Consider the following 19,902-nt stretch of genomic DNA (forward strand, 5'->3'; position numbering starts at 1 on the left):
AGAATAAAATCAGTAAAGTCAGAATCTTGGCCAGCTTTCTATCCCTTTAGTGTCCTCTTCCCTACTAATGCACCTATAATTAGGTGGCCTTTATGTATGAATATACTGTATACTCCTTCATTAATGGGTGCGCTTTATAATCCAGTTTATAGTCCAAAAGAATAAAAATAATAAGAATAGTATTAACCACATTCTTTTTTTTCACTGTCCAAAAATAGAGACAAAAATATTTTCTAAATTTAAAAAAATCTTTGAACTCGTGAGTCGTACTCCAGTTCAAAGCCACGCCACGTTTTCCATCTCTCTCTGCTCCTCAATTTTTACCCGGGTAGTGCTGTGTGCATCGTGTTGTCAGGCAGAAAGACACACCGGGGCGGCGTGGTGTGACCTGCTCGCATCATTTTCCATTTCCCTCTTCCGCTTGTCTTTTTGTACATTTACCCGTTTTCCTAACCATGTCGGTGCAGTGCGAGTCTGGGTTCTCGAGCGAGGAGGTGTTAAACAACCGCTTCCCTCTCCACCGGGCGTGCAGGGACGGAGACGTCGGCGCCTTGTGCTCCTTCCTTCAGACCGCCGCGAACCCGGCTGACCTCGCCGTGGAGGACACCTTCTACGGCTGGACGCCCATACACTGGGCAGCTCATTTCGGAAAGGTGGGGTGACATATTTTATTGCCAGTTTGGAATGAGGGAAAGGTCTCGAATGCGAACATACTGCGCTGTTTCAGCCATTTCCTCATGTCAGCCGCCTCGTCCGTTAGCTAATGAGCAATAGCAGCCGCCATAGTTAACTACAAGCAGACAATGAAGTGAATGAAACGTGTTTCTTAAAAAACGCGGATACTTTTACTGTCGCTGTCTTTTTTATAGACCTGGGTTAGTACTGGCGAGATTATTTGGAGCGAGACCTACATATAATCTATTTATCTAAAATAACTCTTAAGCCACTCAGTAATACTGCTCTAACGTTAATATCCGTGTCTGCAAAAAATGTCGATGCTTCCGAGGTAATATGAAAAGTATACTCATAAAGTTCACAAATTAGAAGGGCATAGTCATGCAGCATTTGAACATTAGAATTAATCCGGTTCATCAGGTTTATGAAGAGATACAATAACGAAGCCTTAAACAAATAAACAACCACTTTTGGCATTCCTTTCACTCCACACCACAACCATTGTTTCAAGTACTGTAGTCACGATACAAAAACTTTCAACTCAATACTGATACTCGCTCGTTCCGATACAATTCTTGATATTACATAAATATATAAACTCCACATTACATTTTATTTTTAAATGAACTGTTTCAGTGCCATTGGAAATTAAAGACGTTCAATTACATGGGTCTTAAAAACTGTCCAAAAAAAAACTCTCTTTTTAAAGCAACACACCGGTGGACAAAAGCTGTAGTGTTTTGCTTTAAGCAAGACTGGGTTTCCCATGAGGACTAGCGCACACCCGAACAGTGTCGTAAAATCATCAATGAATCAAAAATCAATCTCCCGGTCGCCTGCAGATGAATTAAACAACACTTTTGTTTCCAGCGGCTGAATAGTAAAATGAATAGTAGTGCTGCAAAGATTAACCGATTAACTCGAGTAATTCAATTAGAAAAAAAGAAGTATTCATTAAATTAAAGTGGTGTTGTAATGGTTTGTTTTAAAAGTGTTTGCATCTACTGTTATTGATTAGGATACAATGCCCTCTAGTGGCAATAGTGAATATGACAGTCATTTCACGTGGCTGAATCGAGCTGCTCCCTTTTAAGACCAACATAAACTAAGCTTTTGTTTGAGCTAATGTTTTTTTTAATGCATTCATAATCTAGTTTATCGGTATATTTAGCCATTTTTTGTGGGAATATGTGTTTGAACCATTTGTTAAGAGCATTGAAAAAAAAAAAAATCGCATATTATAGCATTTAAGTTTAGCGGAGTTTTGCTACGTAAGTTAGCCAATTGTTGTTTTGTTGGACTTAGATCTTTATTTATTCTTTTTTTTTTTATACCGTTTGAGGCTCAGATCAGGTAATATAATTTTGCAATGTTCCTTATCAGATTACTCGATGACTCGAACTTACTAGTTCATCGATTAATCGACTACTAAAATAATCGATAGCTGCAGCCCTAATCAATAGTAATAAGGTAATGAATCCAGTTGTGGCTAAACAATAGCATCTGACGGTTAGCGGCCGTTTGGCTAAATCCCCCAACCCGAACTCGTCAGTGCTGACGAAATCAGTTGGGGTGGGAGGTCACGCCAGCGAGTGAAAGCCGGGCCAATGCTTATTCTGTATATCCTGGTAGCCTCTCTCTTTTTTTTCTTCCCCCCCCCCCCCCCCCCCCCCCCCCCCACCTCAGACAACTTTTTGTATCTTGTTGCACTGCCATCTTTGCAGCATGCTTGCAAAAACGTTCGCATCGACTTCCGTCTTTTTAATGAATGAAGAAATTGGGAAGTATAAAGCAGTCAGCGCATTTGTAATTTATTTTGTGTGGCAGGATTCCTGCCACCCTTTTCATAGTTAGTTACAGACCCCTCAAGATACCCATTGGCAGTGTATCAAATACTTGTTCTCCCCACTGTAAAAGAGGTGTCATTCAACTAGTTGTTAATCGACATATTATCTCAAATGTTATGAAAATATTATATAAAGGTTGAAAAGTTACCTGGTGTTGCGTTAAATTCGTTTATCACTATCACTAATCCAATCCATTTAACGTGGGAAGGCTGTCATCCTTTCTACTTCAAATGGATTGGATTTCTAGCTGTGTCAAATATCCAAAATTCAATTTATCCAATGACCGTCACCAAATTTTTGGTGACCTTTGGTCATGCAAAAACAAATATCATATATGGATCCAGTATTGCAACATTTAAAAAAAAATAATAATAACAATAATAAAAACACAAAGTAAATATTGTCTTTGTAATTCATGAAAATTAGATACTTGGAGACATCTGATTTGGAAAACAATCATTCACTCGCATACTTCCATAATATTCCTAGTCTAAACATTTCTCAGGACATAATTGTTTCCAACTAAAATGTAAAGCCCAGAACAATATATGTGAAAATATAATGAACTAAACAATGAGGAAAAATATTCCATGAATTAATGGTTTGTTCTATCCCTGAAAGGTGGTGTTGATGGCATGGTTCGATTTGAGTCCCTTTCTGTCCATGTCATTCTGCAAATAAGTGATGCCAACATTCCCTTGTATCTTCCCAGCTGGAGTGCGTGATGCAGCTGGTCCAAGTGGGCTGCGGCGTCAACATTATGACCTCCAAGTTTGCCCAGACGCCCACTCACATTTCAGCGTTTGGAGGCCATCCCCAGTGCTTGTTATGGCTTCTACAGGCCGGTGCCGACATTAATAGACAGGTGCGACATTCACGCTGGATGCTGGAAAGTCACTCAAAAAACATGTTGCTGTCATGACAAGGAAACCAACTTAGTATTTAGCTGTGGCTGGCTTGCCATTAAGTGAAATGTGCAACGTACTGACAGATTGAGCTCAGGATGATCCCTTCAAGAAGGATCATTCTAATATGATGACCAGCCCAGCAGACCGCCATAGCCACTTTCTATTTAGTCTAGGGCTGCCACAAGTTATAATTTTGATTAGTCCGCGATAACACTGTGCTAATGATTTTAGCTGGAAATGAGCACTGAAACTCATAATAATGTGCTGAGAAAACTTGACTGTTAATAATATTATATAACTGTAACTGTATAATTGTTTTCTAAAGCTATTCTCTCTCTATTAAATCCTCTCTCAAAATTGAGGTACTTTTTTGCATTTACTCTTCATCTTTGTTGCCTTTTCGTCACTGCTGTCAAACGGCAGGATTATGTTCTGTGCTCCGCTGCCTTTCTTGGTGAAATGAGATTAGTAGGTCACCATGACGCAAAAGCTGATGTCATCATGACACACTGTGCGCAGACCTTTTATTTCTAATAACTGGCCTTTCTCTGCTTTTTTGCACTAACAAGCTAGCTTCAAATTGAGGATTTGTTATTTCCTGTCTGCTGAAAATTTGTACCAGACAGCCAGCTTGCATAGCCTAGGTTTATACATGACTCATTCTGGGTTTTTTTTTTCCTCCGTCTTTGTGCACGCTCTCTCACTCGTAACGGCATTTTTAATAACCATTTGCGACAGGAGGGCGGTGTTGCAGTCTGGGTGAAAAGTTCATACGTTGCCTGGAGATTTCCACCGTCATTACTTTACTCACACATTGGAAATAGAAAAGTTAGGCTTTGCGAGTATTTAATGGTATCAAAATTCATTGTTTAACAATTTAAAGAAGTCTGCATTTTATATTTTCTTTAGGCGCAACAACAAAGGTCGATAGTTTGCCGAGGCCCTCACTCTTGTTGCATCTTGTTCAAACATGTGTTTCTATGTTTAACTGTGTGCTGGTCTGTTATCTCTCAGGACTATGTGGGCGAGACGCCCATCCACAAGGCTGCACGTGCGGGCAGTCTGGAATGCATCAACGCTCTGTTGGTGCAGGGAGCAAAAGCTGAGTAAGTCCTGTGGTCAATGTTGTGAGCTCATCTTATTTTCCCCCCTCTCTTATTCTCCAACTCTGGTGTGACACACTTGCAAGGGCCCGCCATCAAAATGTGAATCGGTACAGAAAAGACTTGAACAAGGCGGATATTTTTATGGATTTTAATATTTAATGCCGTTGCAGAATCACTGGATGTACTGAACTTAAGGGTGTAACGGTACATGTATTCGTATTGAACCGTTTCGGTACTTGGTGGTCGGTTCGGAACGGAGGCGTACCGAACGAGTTTCTGACGTAATGTAACCCTTACTTTTCGAGGCTGCGAGTCAATCGGGTTACAGTTTCTTTGTGTAGATTATATTCACTCCGTGTTCGCTACTATAATGAGGACCAACACGGTAGGACAGTAAGAAACGTCAACGGCGCGACAACGTGGCCGCCGCGAGAAAGTAGTGAAACACGGGCGTTAAAGTCAATCAGCCAATGCACACCAGTCGCAGTGCGGCCGCGTGTTAGAGGCGTCCCAGAAGCGGCTCAACACGACGCACGCAAAAAGAACGGCAGAGTTAATTATTTGACGCGAGACGCGACCCTCCTGCGTCAATACTACTAGCTAGCAGACCGGAAGTCACTTGTGTAAAAATATGGTGGATCCGGTCGTTTTTCAAACTAATATGCAATCGTAACTTACTTTTTGAGTCCATCAGATCTCTTTGGTGGTAAATCGGGGCACAGTTGACTTGTCTTTGTTGATTTACAGTTGTCTTCTCTGCTATAATAATAACCAACACGGCCCCGTGTTCAATACAAAGCCCTCCTACCACAACAAAACAAGTAGGAACTAATATTCACATAGGAACTAAAGTTATACCATATAAAATATACAATATAAATGAATACTACATCACATTTGTAAAATACAAACATAAATAAATAATATCCCATTTAAATAAAATAAATTGAAAATGAGATAAAACACCTGTAATTAAATAATAAGAATACTAGACAGATCCTGCTTACACAATTAAATTTATTAATTTCTGTGTGGCGCTTTAACCTGAAAAAAATCCACCAATAAAGCTTTTGAAAACCATTCATAAGAAAAAAAAATCATTGAGGCATTTAATTTGTAAAATACATGGTAAAATCTTTGTCATTGGATTGCTTCTCTCTTTAGCACAGGACGTCTTTTTTCTTCTTTCTTTCTGAAAGAAAGCTGACCAATACGCGGGGTCTGAAAGGCAAGTTGTTGTTGGATTATTATCTTTAAATACTCACTACTTTTGAGCAGAATTCTAGCTTTGTATAGGCTACTGTTCCTATTGTTGAAAGCACAAAAATGTGTAATAAACAACTAGCACATTTATATTTTGCATTTTGTTTTCTTACTGTACCGAAAATGAACCGAACCGTGACCTCAAAACCGAGTTACGTACCAAACCGAGATTTTTGTGTTCCGTTACACCCCTAACTGAACTATAAAACTAAACACACATAATAATGAAATAACTAGGGCTGTCAAACGATTAAAATTTTTAATTGAGTTAATCACAGCTTAAAAATTCTCGTAATTAATCGCAATTCAAACCATCTATAAAATATGCCATATTTTTCTGTAAATTATTGTTGGAATGGAAAGATAAGACACAAGATGGATATATACATGCAGCATACTGTACATAAGTACTGTATTTGTTTATTATAACAATAAATCCACAAGATGGCATTAACATTATTCACAATCTTTCTGTTAAAGTGATCCATGGATAGAAAGACTTGTAGTTCTTAAAGGATAAATGTTAGTACAAGTTATAGAAATTTTATATTAAAACCCCTATTAATGTTTTCGATTTAATAACATTTGTAAAATTTTCAATCAAAAAATAACTAGTAGCTCGCCATTGTTGAGGTAAATAATTACACAATGCTCACGGATGGTGCTGAAACCCATAAAATCAGTCGCACACAAGCGCCAGCAGAGGGCGACAAAACACAAAAACACAAGTAACAAATGGACACGACACTGTCATTTTAATCTGTTTGAGCGGGGCATGTGCGTTAATTGTGTCAAATATTTTAACGTGATAAATTTAAGAAATTAATTACCACCCGTTAACGCGATAATTTTGACAGCCCTAGAAATGACACATATACAAAATGCACTTCAAGCTGTAGCTTAATGCTAATATACAATGGAATACTTCACTGACGCGCTAACCGAAAATAGCAATGCAGTTGTCAACTTAAAGAATATTCACACACAAACATATCCGGAACATTCATAGACAAGAAATAGAACAACACTTACAGGCAGAGCCTTTGTACGCTGCCAAGAAACGATTCATCTGCTAGTACTCTGTTACTGTCAGTGCTTCTCAGCGAAGTGCCACTCCCTTCTTGTGGCTGAGGTGCACACACTACAAGGGCAATTATTTTCAACCATTTTGCATTGTTCAGTGAATTTGTTATATTATTAAAAAAAATATTAGTGTAATGTTTGTAATTTTGTTCCTGTTGCAGGCTAATTTTACATTCATTTTTAATTTATATGTGTAAAACTTTTCTTATGTTTTCAATTCAAATTCTTTACTATTACCACTTAAGAAAATATGGGGGGAACATCATTTTGAAAGAAATTAGAATAAAACACTTAAGGACGAAAGTGACGAAAGAATGCTTAGCTAACTGCTAATGTAAATGCAAAACGTTACAGACTAAAACATTCTTCGTCTGAACTAGGCATGTGCCGGTATGAGATTCTGCCGGTATTATAACCTTAAGCTAAAATATCACGGTATTGCAATTACAGCTGTAAAATATGTTGCATTATTACAATCGGAACAAAAACAATGGAGTTATTTTTTCATAAAAAGCACTTGTGTATGACTCGTATCATGTTTATAGTATACACACTCTTTCTCAATACAGACAGTTGCCAGAGAGAAAAAAAACACATTTTACCACCACTAGACGCACTAAACACGCTGGAGTTAACTCTCGTCGTAGCTGGTGGGATACGTTCATGACAATGTTAACTAACCTTTAATTTTGTATAAATGTGAAATCATATTGTAGGTACTGCCTCCTCGGCAGCCAGCCTCCACAAACATGTTTTCAATGTCTGTTGGTCCTCCTCCTCTAAGCCACGGACGTCTGTAACTTTTCCGTGTCCGAAGTATTCCCATACCAGCGATTTCGTTTTCTTCGATGGGGGAAAAAGTTCAGGAGTTTCACCTCCTCCAGCCATCGTGTAGCACAGCTGAAACACTGAGCAACATTTCTCTCTGCATTTTTGGGACATAAAAAAAAAAAGCTAAAACCTTAGGGAAGGTATGACGGTAAATTTTTGCGGTTTTCAAACCGTGACGTTTTCATACCACGGTATACCTTGAAAGCAGTAATCGACGCATGTCTAGTTTGAACAGTAAGCAGTTCATCAGTCGTGCAAATTTAGTAACGTTAAGCATTTAAATCTCAAGATTAAAAAATGTTTACTTCTTGATAGCGTTATTACTGTTGACCGTCAAACGTTCAATTTGGTGGCGTGCCCTTGAAAATGTGTTTTATTTGTCCATCTTTTAGACTTGTTTATCTTCGTGACAATTCTCATCAAGTTGCCCCTTGTGTGTCTGGATGAAATATTTACGAGCCTTTTCATTATTAGCACAAGCTTGTTAGTTATAAAAGTTGATCATTAACAGATCCTAACGGTAGAGTAGAACCTTTTTTGGTCATCTAAAAGAACTGCAGCACAAGGGCAGCTTGATGAAAATGTCAGCAAAAATGTTCTTAACTTTGTAAGTCGTGTTGCATGATATTTGTTATATAGAGTGTGCTTTTATTTAAAGTTTGTTTTGGTTTATGTCTTAGTTTTCACCAGATGACCAAATGCACATTGTACATGGCTAGCAAAACTGCATTGCATTGTGTGGAACTGTAATGCAATATGCTTGTTAAGTACTGAAACACACAACAGACATAAAATGGATACCGTAAATATCTTCATGAATGGCAATTCATCCTGCCTACTTTTATGATCAGTCATAATGATTTTATTGGTAGCGTGTATTTTTCGCCCAAAATATCTTATTGAAGTAAAGAATTTTAAGGAATGTAAAAAGACACTACAATTAGAATACGGTTTCAACTAATGTTTTCCTTCTTCAATTTATCGGTAGATAATTCTTTTTCGATTAATCAGTGAATCAAAATAAAAATCCCCCCTCCCAAAAAAAACGATTTTTTTTCCCAAAAGGCCAATAAAGAAATACTAAGTACTAAATGCTAATACTGAAGTTATCCATTTACAATAGTACTATTGGAAGCTTTTTTTTATCCAAGTACATCTTGCAAGTCTGCGTGTATTTTTAAATCTACTTGTTCATTACCAGACTTCAAGTAAAAATCATGTGTTTTGATTCATAGATTAGTCGTATGTACGACTGATTTATTTAACGTTGCGTTTTTATTTACCGGTAATTTTATTTCACCACTGAACATCATGTAGTGTGTTATAAACTAATTGTCCAACAAAACCAATTAGACACCTTTTTGAAAAATGCAACATGGAGAATGCAGAACTCCTGGCTCAAGATCACCAGCAGTGGAAAAAACTGGTTTATCTGGTTGGCTGAACGCACAGGGACGGGACGCCGCCCCCAATTGATTGATTGATACACTTCATGGAAACGCCAACAGCTAATTGTAAAACCTCATTGAATTGGTGACAGAAGAATAAAATTCCAAATAACCAAAACACAAACATTGCAGCAACATACACATGCATGATTTAATGTACCGTATGTTCATCCTCTAATGTATTCATTTCCTACTGTGGTGTTATCTTGTTGTTTATTTACATTAATTAGGTGTATCAGTGTGCTTGCACCAACACTACCAAGGTGTGCACGGCAGGAAAAGCACACACTAATGCAGTTCCATAGTGAAGTTTTTCTAATACTTGAATATAAAATAGGTCTTTTCTCAAACTAGCAATGTCCGAATTCATATTTCCATTTTATTTTGCTTATTTTGTATTCAGTTCCATACTTTCTGTAGTGCAGATGATTATTCTTATGCCACTTGGCATTGAAATCCAGAGCTGCCCGGAAGCTTTCAGTTGTTTTATTTATTTGTTTATTCTTCACTTTTAAATATTCAGTCCAAATTTGCATTCTAAATGAAATACATTTTGAAAATACTGTATTTAAATGATCAAGGCAACATTTCATCATTGGGTGTATGTAGAATGTTTACTGTCAAAGGGGAGGAAAATGTACAGTGAGGAGCAGAAGTAATAGGTAGCGTTCTGAAATTTCAATAATCGGTGCATTTCCACTTAGAGACATAATCTATAAAAAAAAAAAAAAAACGGAACTCTCATCGTATGATTTTTCAATTATTAATTTGTAATTTATTTGGGTTCATAAATATTTATACCGCTGAGAAAATCAGTACTGATATTTAGTACAGAAGCCTTTGTTTGCAATTAGAGGTCAGACGCTCTCTGTAGATCTTCGCCAGGTTTTCACATATGGAAATAGGGATTTTGGCCCATTCCTCCACACAAATCTTCTCTAGATCTGTCAGGTTTCGGGGCTGTCGTAAAGAAACACGGAAGTTTCAGCTCCATCCAAAGATTTTCTATTGAATTCAGACTGGCGAGGCCACTCCAGAACCTTCATATGCTTTTTACGTATGCTTGGTCAGCTTGACTATGTGCTTCGGATCATTGTCATTTTGGAAGATCCAGCCACGACTCATCTTCAAGTCTCTGACTGAGGGAAGGAGGTTGTGGCTCAAAATCTGACGATACATTTCACCTTTCGTCTTCTGCTTTGTATAGGACAGTCGTCCTGTCCCCTTTGTCGAAAAGCAGCACCAAAATATGAGGTTTCCACACACATACTTCACAGTGGGGATGGTGTTCTTTGGATTGTACTCGTTGTTCTTTTTCTTCCACACACGACGACTAAAATTTTCACCAAAAAGTTCTACTTTGGTCTTATCTGACCACATGACTTTCTCCCATGACCCCACTGCATCATTCAGATGGTCCCTAGCAAACTTCAGTTGGGCCTTCATATATACTGGCTTGAACAGGGGAACCTTCTAAGCAAAACATATCATTTTTAACCATTGCATCGTAGTGTTCTACTGACAGTAGCCTTTGAAACTGTGCATCCAGCTCTCTTTAGGTCATTGACCAGCTCCTGTCGTGTAGTTCTAGGCTTAGTCCTCACTTTTCTCATCATGAGTGATGCACCACGAGAAGAGATTGTACATGGAGCCCCAGTCCAAGGTAGATTATTAATCATGTTTAGCCTTTTCCGTTCTCTAACAATTGCTGCAACTGTTGATTTATTCTCACCAAGATGCTTTCCAATTGTCCCATAGTCTTTTCCAGCTTTGTGGAGCTCAACACTGTTTTCTCTGGTGTCTTTTAAAAGCTCTCTGGTCTTGCCCAAGGTAACAGTTGGATTCTGACTGACTGTGGGGTGCACAGGTGACAATTTTGAGCTCAAACAGATGGTGGTTGGGTGGTTACTCATGGGGTTATATTGATAGCTTTTTGAGTGTCATAATTATTGGTGATTCTCAGGAATACAAATACTTATGAACCCTAGTAAATTATTTTTAAAAATCATACAATGTAATTTCTGGATTTTTTTAAGATTATGTCTCTATGAGTGGAAATGCATCTATGATTGAAATTTCAGACCTCTACCTATTTTGCTTGCAAAATCAAAAGGGGTGCAAATACTTCTGCTCCTCACTAATATATATATATATATATATATGATTTGTTGTAAATGGCATTTGATAATGGTAATGCTGAACTCTGAATGTGACTTTTAAACTAAGCCTTGAAATATTACATTTGATGGCACATGAAAGCCCTGGTTGGTTTTGGCATTTCTAAAAGGAATCAATGCTCCTTTTCCTATGTGCATTTGGTCATTATATGATGAGTCAAAGTTTAAGTGATGAAAATGATGTTGTTTTTTTTCCTCTTTAGATCACAGATTGTGTCTTTAGTCTATTATGACATATTAATTGAAGTAGTAGTAGTTAGATTTTGGGGCTCATTAAAAAGAGAATGTAAGGCAAGCAAGTGTGGTGGGAATGAGGCTCATGACAAAGCAAGTTTTCATTTCAAGTAAGTCACTATTGCACTTCTTAGAAATATCATTTAAAAAGTCTTCAAGATAAAAGAGGATTTAGTAATTCTATAACAGATGAGATAGTAAATATTCATGTTTACAACCACAAACAAAAAACATCGTCACTGAAACTATGTCAGCAGATCAACTGAAAAAAGGTAAATGAGTAATTGTAATGCGCGCACCATTTATTTAATTCACGCAAAATGCAGTCCCACAGATAAAATGTCAGTCCAATGATTCAAGAATGCTATCTTATACTGCCAGTCCATCTTCTTGAACCTCTCAGAAAGACGACGTAAAGACGTGAACTGAAAAGGAAAAGTAATGAAGCACAATTTACCATCTACAGTCAGCACAACCATCTTGAAGAATACCCCTGTATGCATTGGCGAATGGATTGGATTTTAAGGTCTTGGCTTTCAGGCCTGTTTTATGCTGCACCTCTTTCTTGTGAGCTGACATTCAAATGCTTTTTAAGTTGTTTCCAGCATTTCTTTCAACCTCTCCATGCTTACATACTTACTAATGAGCAAACACAACATGTATTCATTTAATAGTATTACCGTAATTTCTGGATTATTGGACGCCCCTGATTACAAGTTTCACCCAGTACATTTTTAAAGGAAAAACCATTTTGTACATACATAAGCCTCCTGTCTATAAGCCGCGTGTGCCCACATAGTAACATAAGATATTTACAGAGAAACACACAGCGTTTTCTAAATTTTAATAACGTACCTTAAAGAGCATACGACACGAGAAAAAAAGTCTTAAATGGCATTATTATGTGAATTAGAATCATATTTTGAGACGATTCGACTATATACAACAATTTAGCAAAGCACAGATGACGAGAAATTAGTCTTTTAATCTGCCGGTTAGCCCTGCCTACCATTATAGGGCTTTAGCGTCCCCAACAGGTGGATGACGTCAGCGGTAGACTGGGCTCATCGGTTTTACTATTCAGCCCATTGAGGGGGAATTATTCAGAACGAGGAAAGCGCGACGAAGAGAGCCGCAAAATGTCATTGTTTCAGTCTTTCTACTCCAATATTTTTACAGGATATTCTTTTTATCCAAGTATTTTTCCCCAATAGCTATATAAATGGCTTGAGAAGGACCAGTCAGCCCGTCGAGGGGGAACTATTCACAACGAGGAAAACGCGACGAAGAGAGCGGCAAAATGTCAGTTTCTGTCTCTTTACTTCAATATTTTTACAGGATATTCTTTTTATCCAAGTATTTTCCCCAATTGCTAAATAAATGGCATGGTCATGACAAATAACAGTCTTGTGCTGAATGGAATATGAAATAATAAAAATGCATTTATTCATGACGACATGGCAAAATTACTCCATAATGGTCAAAACTGTCGACTTCACCTTTACTGTCGCACCTCCCGAACGATACTTTATGACACCTAAATCGGACATATGTAATTTCCCTTCCCCGGCTTTGGAGAATATAAACAAACCAGAAGGCGTGACAGCTAGCCGACATGCTAACCCGAACCGAGTGATGTTTCAAAGTCTTCGAAGCGGAAAATCACACATAACTATCCTGGATTATTTGACATGACGACCCGGTTGTCGATTGCCTTCGCGGATCGGCAAACCGCCCGGCGGAGAGCAATTTACAGTTTGTTCCCCGGAGGAGGGTGGCTGGAGTTGTTGTGCAGCTAACGTGCTGCTGCTAATGAGCATTAGGAGAGCTTTTTACATGCCTATCAATGATCAAACGTAAGTAGTCCTTCATTTAAAGGGAGTTTGTAGTGTTTACTTTGTAATCGCTGTATTCGTATTTGACATAATACAAAACAAGATGTTTACTCACTTCCTCGTAAGTCCAATGGTCCCACAGTAAATATCCACGGTGAATGGGAACCTTTTGAAACTCCAAAAAGGCGCATACGCCTCTCCCTCATACAGAATGATTTTTCTGCAGCCGTTTGGCTGGCGTGATGCGAAAAATAAACGTATTATTCCGCAAAATCAGCTGAATCTTCGTCCTCATACACAACAGTACACTGTAGCGTGAAGAGGACGTCTTCTACCGTACACGTCACAGCGCCCTCCTCCTCAATGCCAGACCGAAGCCGGAAGTCACTCATTTTCATGGCGCGGGATTCAAAAAACTAAATAAAAATAGCGATCGCTTCCACACACATCCAAGCGGCCCATATCATTCAGGGGCATAAAATACCGTGTGTATTATGAAATAAACATGCTTTTTCGTGTCACAGGCACTTCTAACTTTTCTTTCCAAACAGCGTCAGCAATACGGCACTTACATAACAGCAACACGGAGCACAGCGCTAGCCGGGCTGGTTATTAGAAACATGAAAGTTTTTATTAGCCACCTTCATCTTCTTCCTGTGCACTGAAACCATGGAAGTCTTCACGCTCAGTGTCTAAGATGAATAGGCTCAGATACACTTCGCCACGCACCTTCTGTCTCTCTTTCGTTGTCACTTTCATTGTCTCTCATCATGAGGCAAATTCACTCCTGAGCTTGTGCCGTCCTCTTTGTCACGCAGCAGACTGGCTTTTCGAAACCCATTGGTGATGGTGGATTTTTTTTCACACTGCTCTACGCTGTCAGGATCCACTGGCAGACTTGTGCAAAAGTTGCTCTTTGTATGCGGCCAGTTTTGGTAAACGATCTCTCGCCGCTGGCCTTTCAAGCCTTCCATTTAACTCGGAGTGCCACTTTAAATGCACGATTCACACTAATGTCAAGTTGCAAGTGAATTTCTTCTAGCATTTTCCATGATGTGGGTCTGCTAATTTTATTCATGCACAAAGTTAAAATACCGGTAGTAGTGCAAACTAGTCTTCTTCGACACATACTCGTCCTTCTCAAAAAATAAGCATATTGTGATAAAGTTCATTATTTTCTGTAATGTACGGATAAGCATTGGACTTTCATATATTTTTTATTCATTACACACAACTGAAGTAGTTCAAGCCTTTTATTATTTTAATGTTAAAGGTTTGGGCAAAAAACGTCAAGAAAAAACAAAAATCACAATTTCAAAAAATTAGCATGTTTCAGCCGACCAATACAAAAAAGTCAACCTTCAATTAATTATATCAGCTATGCACTCAATACTTGGTCGGGAATCCTTGCAGAAATGACAGCTTCAATGCTGTGTGGCATGGAGGCAATCAGCCTGTGGCACTACTGAGGTGTTATGGAGGCCCAGGATGCTTCGATAGCAGCCTTAGGCTCATCCACTGTGTGTCCCTCAACTTGCTCTTCACAATATCCCACAGATTCTCTATGGGGTTCTGATCAGGAGAGTTGCCAGGCCAATTGAGCACAGTATGCCATCGTCAGTAAACCATTTACCAGTGGTTTAAGGCACTGTGAGCAGGTGCCAGGTCGTGCTGAAAAAAGAAATCTTCATCTCCATAAAGCTTTTCAGCAGATGGAAGCATGAAGTGCTCCAAAATCTCCTGATAGCTAGCTGCATTGACCCTGCCCTTGATAAAACACAGTAGACCAACACCAGCAGCTGACATGGCACCCCAGACCATCACTGACTGTGGTCACTTGACACTGGACTTCAGGCATTTTGGCATTTCCTTCTCCCAGTCTTCCTCCAAACTCTGGCACCTTGAGTTCCGAATGACATGCGAAATTTGCTTTCATCTGAAAAAAGTACTTTGTACCACTGCGCAACAGTCCAGTGCTGCTTCTCTATAGCCCAGGTCAGGCGCTTCTGCCGCTGTTTCAGATTCAAAAGTGGCATGGGAATGCGGCACCTGTAGCCCATTTCCAGCACACGCCTGTGCACGGTGGCTCTGAATGTTTCTACTCCAGACTCGGTCCACTGTATCTGCAGGTCCCCGAAGGTCTGGAATCGACCCTTCTCCACAATCTTTCTCAGGGTGCGGTCACTTCTATCTGGTTGTGCAGCGTTTCCAGCCACACTTTTTCCTTCCCACAGACTTCCCACTGAGGTGCCTAGATACAGCACTCTGGGAACAGCCTATTCGCTCAGAATTTTTTTTCTGTGTCTTGAGGGTGTAAGTGTTGGCAATCTGGACAGCAGTCAGGTCGGCAGTCTTGCCCATGATTGCGGTTTTGAGTAATGAACCAGGCTGGGAGTTTTTAAAAGCCTCAGGAATCTTTCGCAGGGGTTTTGAGTTAATTCATTGATTCAAATGATTGGGTTAGTAGTTTCTTTAGAGTTTTTGTGATATGGTAATTTTTTGAGATGGGGATTTTTGGGTTTTTTTTTTTTTCTTGACATTTTTGCCAAAATCATCAATATTAAAACAATAAAAGGCTTGAACGACTTCAGTTGTGTGTAATGAATCCAAAATATATGAAAATCTTATGTTTATCAGTACATTACAGATAAAATTGAACTATTCCACGCGTCTCACTCTTAGGTTGTATGCTCGAGTGCCCCTGGCGGCCGTTAGAAAAGTCGATTGGCTGCATCATTGCACGTGCCGCAGGATTCAAAATGAAGGGGAAAAAGTAGCGGCTTGTAGTCCGGAAATGATGGTACTCAACATAAATTAGTGGAAAACTCTCTTTGGTAATAAACAAGTAATCCCATAACAGACAATTGACTACAGACCCAAAGTGATTCTAAATGGTCTTTTGCCAAAAGTAATGGTAAGAATAATTTACTCAATTGGAAAAGAATTACTACCTATTCGAAACCTGTCATTTTACTGTAAAAGTAATTGGTCTTACCCAGTCATAAAAGTGGTTGGAAAAACCCAGCATGCCTAACATTTCCAGTTTTTGGCTATTATTTCATCATACTAATATTCATACTCTTGCCTTTTTTTTTTTTTTTTTTTTTTTTTATTAATTTGTCATGAGCCTCCGAAAGTGGGGAAGTAGCTAGCTAGCAGGAGGCAGGAAGGCGTGACGATATGAGAACAGATAGAGCAGAGCGGTTAGCGGCCGCTGGCGTTGCTTAGCACCATGTACTCACCTGTTAACTGTGTAATGGTAACAATCATCTTGTGCAAAGCTTATTTATTTATCCACTGTTATGTCACTGTGTTCAATATTTGAAGGTCATGCCAAGAAATGTCTTCATTCTGTGATGTCACACTATTAACCTGATACAATAATCTTTTGTCCTTGCTGAAAGTGACAATAAGTGCGAAGAAAAAGAGAAAAAGTTTGCTCACCTGCTAAAACAGAACCGTACGTCTTAATTGTTTTGCAGCCATTGAGTTGGACATGACTTGGTTTTTTCAAGTAATCCTAGAAAGGGGGAGAATAGACACTGACGCTGAGTCTGCCCCGTTCCCTGGGATAGCCGCCGCACTGTTGTGGCATTGAGTGTTCTCACTATCGCTTCCTATCTACACACTGGCAAACTGTTGAGGTATTTCTTGCGGTGATTGGTTTTAATGCTAGGTTTTCATGTCAATAAATCACAAGTGAAATTTTTACACCTGCATGCTTTGCTTATTACCCATGATTGTTCTTGTATCTAGCTTTTGTCTTGAATATTTAGCCTATTTCTATTGATTGAATGTTTATTTTTGTCAACTAACCATTAGGAGCCCTTTATATGGACAGGTTTAATCACGTGAGTCCCATGTCAAAGCACTAGCATGACTATAGGCTGCCTCTGGGAGGTTAGATGAATAGTTAGTGAAGACACATATGCTAGGACTGAAAAGCAAAGCATACCAGGCATTTCAAAAGAATTAACGCTTCCTTTTTAAACAAACAAAACTGATCAGCATACGCTCAAGATGTCAAGTCTCACTAAAGGAATACTTTTTGCTTTTGATAGGTTTGTCTGCAGAAGCGCTGAGGACCAGTGCTATATTGTACATGCATTTAAAGACACCAGCTACAACTGTGTTCAAAATTATTTAACCTTCACAGTAGATAAGTGTTTTTGCAAGTTTGACATTTATTTTTCATCTTGTTTATAATGACTTGTCAAATAGACAAATACAACTGAAATAATAAAAACTTTTTGGGATATTCCAATTTATTGCTTTTCTGTGATTACTTCATTGACAAAATTATTCAACCCCTTAGGTATGTATACCTTTAGTACTTAGTACAACATCCTTTGCAATAATAACATCCTTTAGACATGAAGTTTCTTGCAGTGATCCACAGGTATCTTTGCCCATTCCTCATGGGCAAAAAGCTCCAGTTCATTAACATTTTTTGGGCTTGCGTGCTGCAACTGCCTTCTTCAAGTACCACCATAGATTTTCAATGGGATTTATGTCTGGTGATTGTGATGGCCACTCCAGAATCTTCCAGCACTTCTTTTGCAACCAAGATGTGGTAGATGTTGAGGTATGCGTAGGATCATTGTCCTGTTGGAAGGTCCAACCTCACCCAAGCCTCAGCTTTGCCAATGACTGCATGATATTTGCATCCAAGATCTCCTGGTATTGAACTGAATTTATAATACCCTGCACACGCTGAAGATTCCCTGTACCTGAAGAAGCAAAACAACCCCAGAGCATGACCGACCCTCCACCGTGCTTCACAGTAGATAGGGTGTTCTTTTCTTTATAGGCATCATTTTCTTCTCCTACTGTTGATCCATTGGCCCAAAAAGTTCCAGTTTGGTCTCATCACTCCAGAGAACAGTATCCCAAAATCTTTGTGGTTTGTCCACATAGTTTATGGCATACTTCTTGTGCTTTGGAGTCGGCCAGGGGGTGCACCTTTGAGTTCTTGCATGGAAGACATCATTTCGCATTGTGCGTGTTATTGTCTGGGATATTGTCTGTCGTAGTTCCTCAGCTGTCACCCGGGGATTTTTCTCCACCTTTCACTTCAGGTATCGCACAGCTGTTGCACACAGTAACCTCTTTCTACCACACCTAGGTAGCATTTCCACTGTACCTTTAGCTTTAAACTTGCGGACTATGCTCCCAATAGTATCTCGTGAAATTTTTAGTCATTTTGCTATCTTCTATCCATATCCTTTTTTGTTAAAAGGACTCTGTGTAACAATCCCCAGGACTATGCATGGCAGGGGTGTCCTCCTCTCTGAGCCAAGCTTGCGCCTGACCGCATACCTGGATGGACTAGGAGCTACTGCTTTAAGGCTCTGCTCAGCCACTGAAACACATCGTCAGTTGTATCCTCAGATCACGGGGCGTTTCGGCCACTTATCACAAGACTCCCTCAGCTGAGGCTGGCCCACCACAGGTTGATCACTCCTAGGTGTGTGTCTCGGGGCTAAGCATTTGCCCTTTCGGCCCAGATGGTGTCGCTCCTCTTCAGCCACAGCCAATGGCTTGCCCTATCGACGGTGTTGGCCAGCTTTTTAATGGCCTGTCTGTGGGCCTGTCCTCTGACTCCAATTTCCCTAAGGAGCTTTGCTGTTGAGCTGGCCACAAAACCTCTACACCCCACCTCCAGCGGGCGCACCCTCGCCTTCCAGCCTCTGTCCTCTGCTGCAGCCGCTTGGTCGGAGTACCGCAGCTTCTTGCGTTCATATGCTTCTTCGACAGCATCCTCCCAAGGAACTGTTAGCTAAGTGATGTAGACGAGCTTGGATGTATTGGACCATAGGAAGAGGTCTGGACGTAGGGTGGTCGTTGCGATCTCCGGGGGGAAGATGAGCCTCCGATCTAGGTGGGGCTGCATCTGCCACTCCCTTGCTGCATTCAGTGGGCACAGGTCAGGATGTGAGGGCCTTGACGTCTACTGAAGTAATGAAGTAAAATGGCCTCCTCTCTAAACTTTTTTGACCATTCCTTGGACTTCACCATGTTGTAAAGATGTCATTAACTGCCAAGAAGAGCCATGTGTCACAGGTTCCGTTTACATCTAAAGATGTTTTCATCAGCTCTTTGACAACACCTGATGGAAACCTTTGTTCTTAAGAGTGACAGACTTGGGGAAGGGGGGTAATTTTGTCAATGAGGTAATCACAGAAAGGCTATTAATTAAAATATTCCCAAAAGTATTTTTGTTATTTCAGTTGTATTTGTCTATTTGACGTGTCATTATTTGATGTGATTATAAACAAGATGAAAAATGTATGTCAAACTTGCAAAAACACTTATCCGCTGAGGGGGTTGAATAATTCTGAACACAACTGTATTAACATTCAATCATTTATTATTCTTTCAGATGGGGTTTCACTTTACTTTCCGAAATATGTCATGTAATACAAGGACATTTACATACACTTGACAATAAAGTAATGATAAACAACCCAACAATTTTTAGGGGGGAGGTCACAC

At 39.5% G+C, this 19,902-nt stretch overlaps 1 protein-coding gene across 2 annotated transcripts in view; it reads left to right on the plus strand.

Moving 5' to 3' along the window:
* Positions 1-302: 302 nt before the first annotated feature.
* ankrd10b (ankyrin repeat domain 10b) overlaps positions 303-19,902 on the plus strand; it is a 29,725-nt gene continuing 10,125 nt past the window's right edge. Inside the window, exons 1-3 of one of the 2 annotated variants that reach the window (XM_057852392.1) lie at positions 303-653; positions 3,235-3,387; positions 4,445-4,536. In XM_057852392.1, coding sequence (XP_057708375.1) covers positions 456-653; positions 3,235-3,387; positions 4,445-4,536 — 443 coding nt within the window. In that variant the 5' untranslated portion in view covers positions 303-455. The remainder of the gene's footprint in view (positions 654-3,234; positions 3,388-4,444; positions 4,537-19,902) is intronic. The other variant, XM_057852393.1, reaches the window with a different exon arrangement.

The sequence above is a fragment of the Corythoichthys intestinalis genome, chromosome 12 (genome assembly GCF_030265065.1).
Source record: "Corythoichthys intestinalis isolate RoL2023-P3 chromosome 12, ASM3026506v1, whole genome shotgun sequence".
NCBI classification, from domain to species: Eukaryota; Metazoa; Chordata; class Actinopteri; order Syngnathiformes; family Syngnathidae; genus Corythoichthys; species Corythoichthys intestinalis.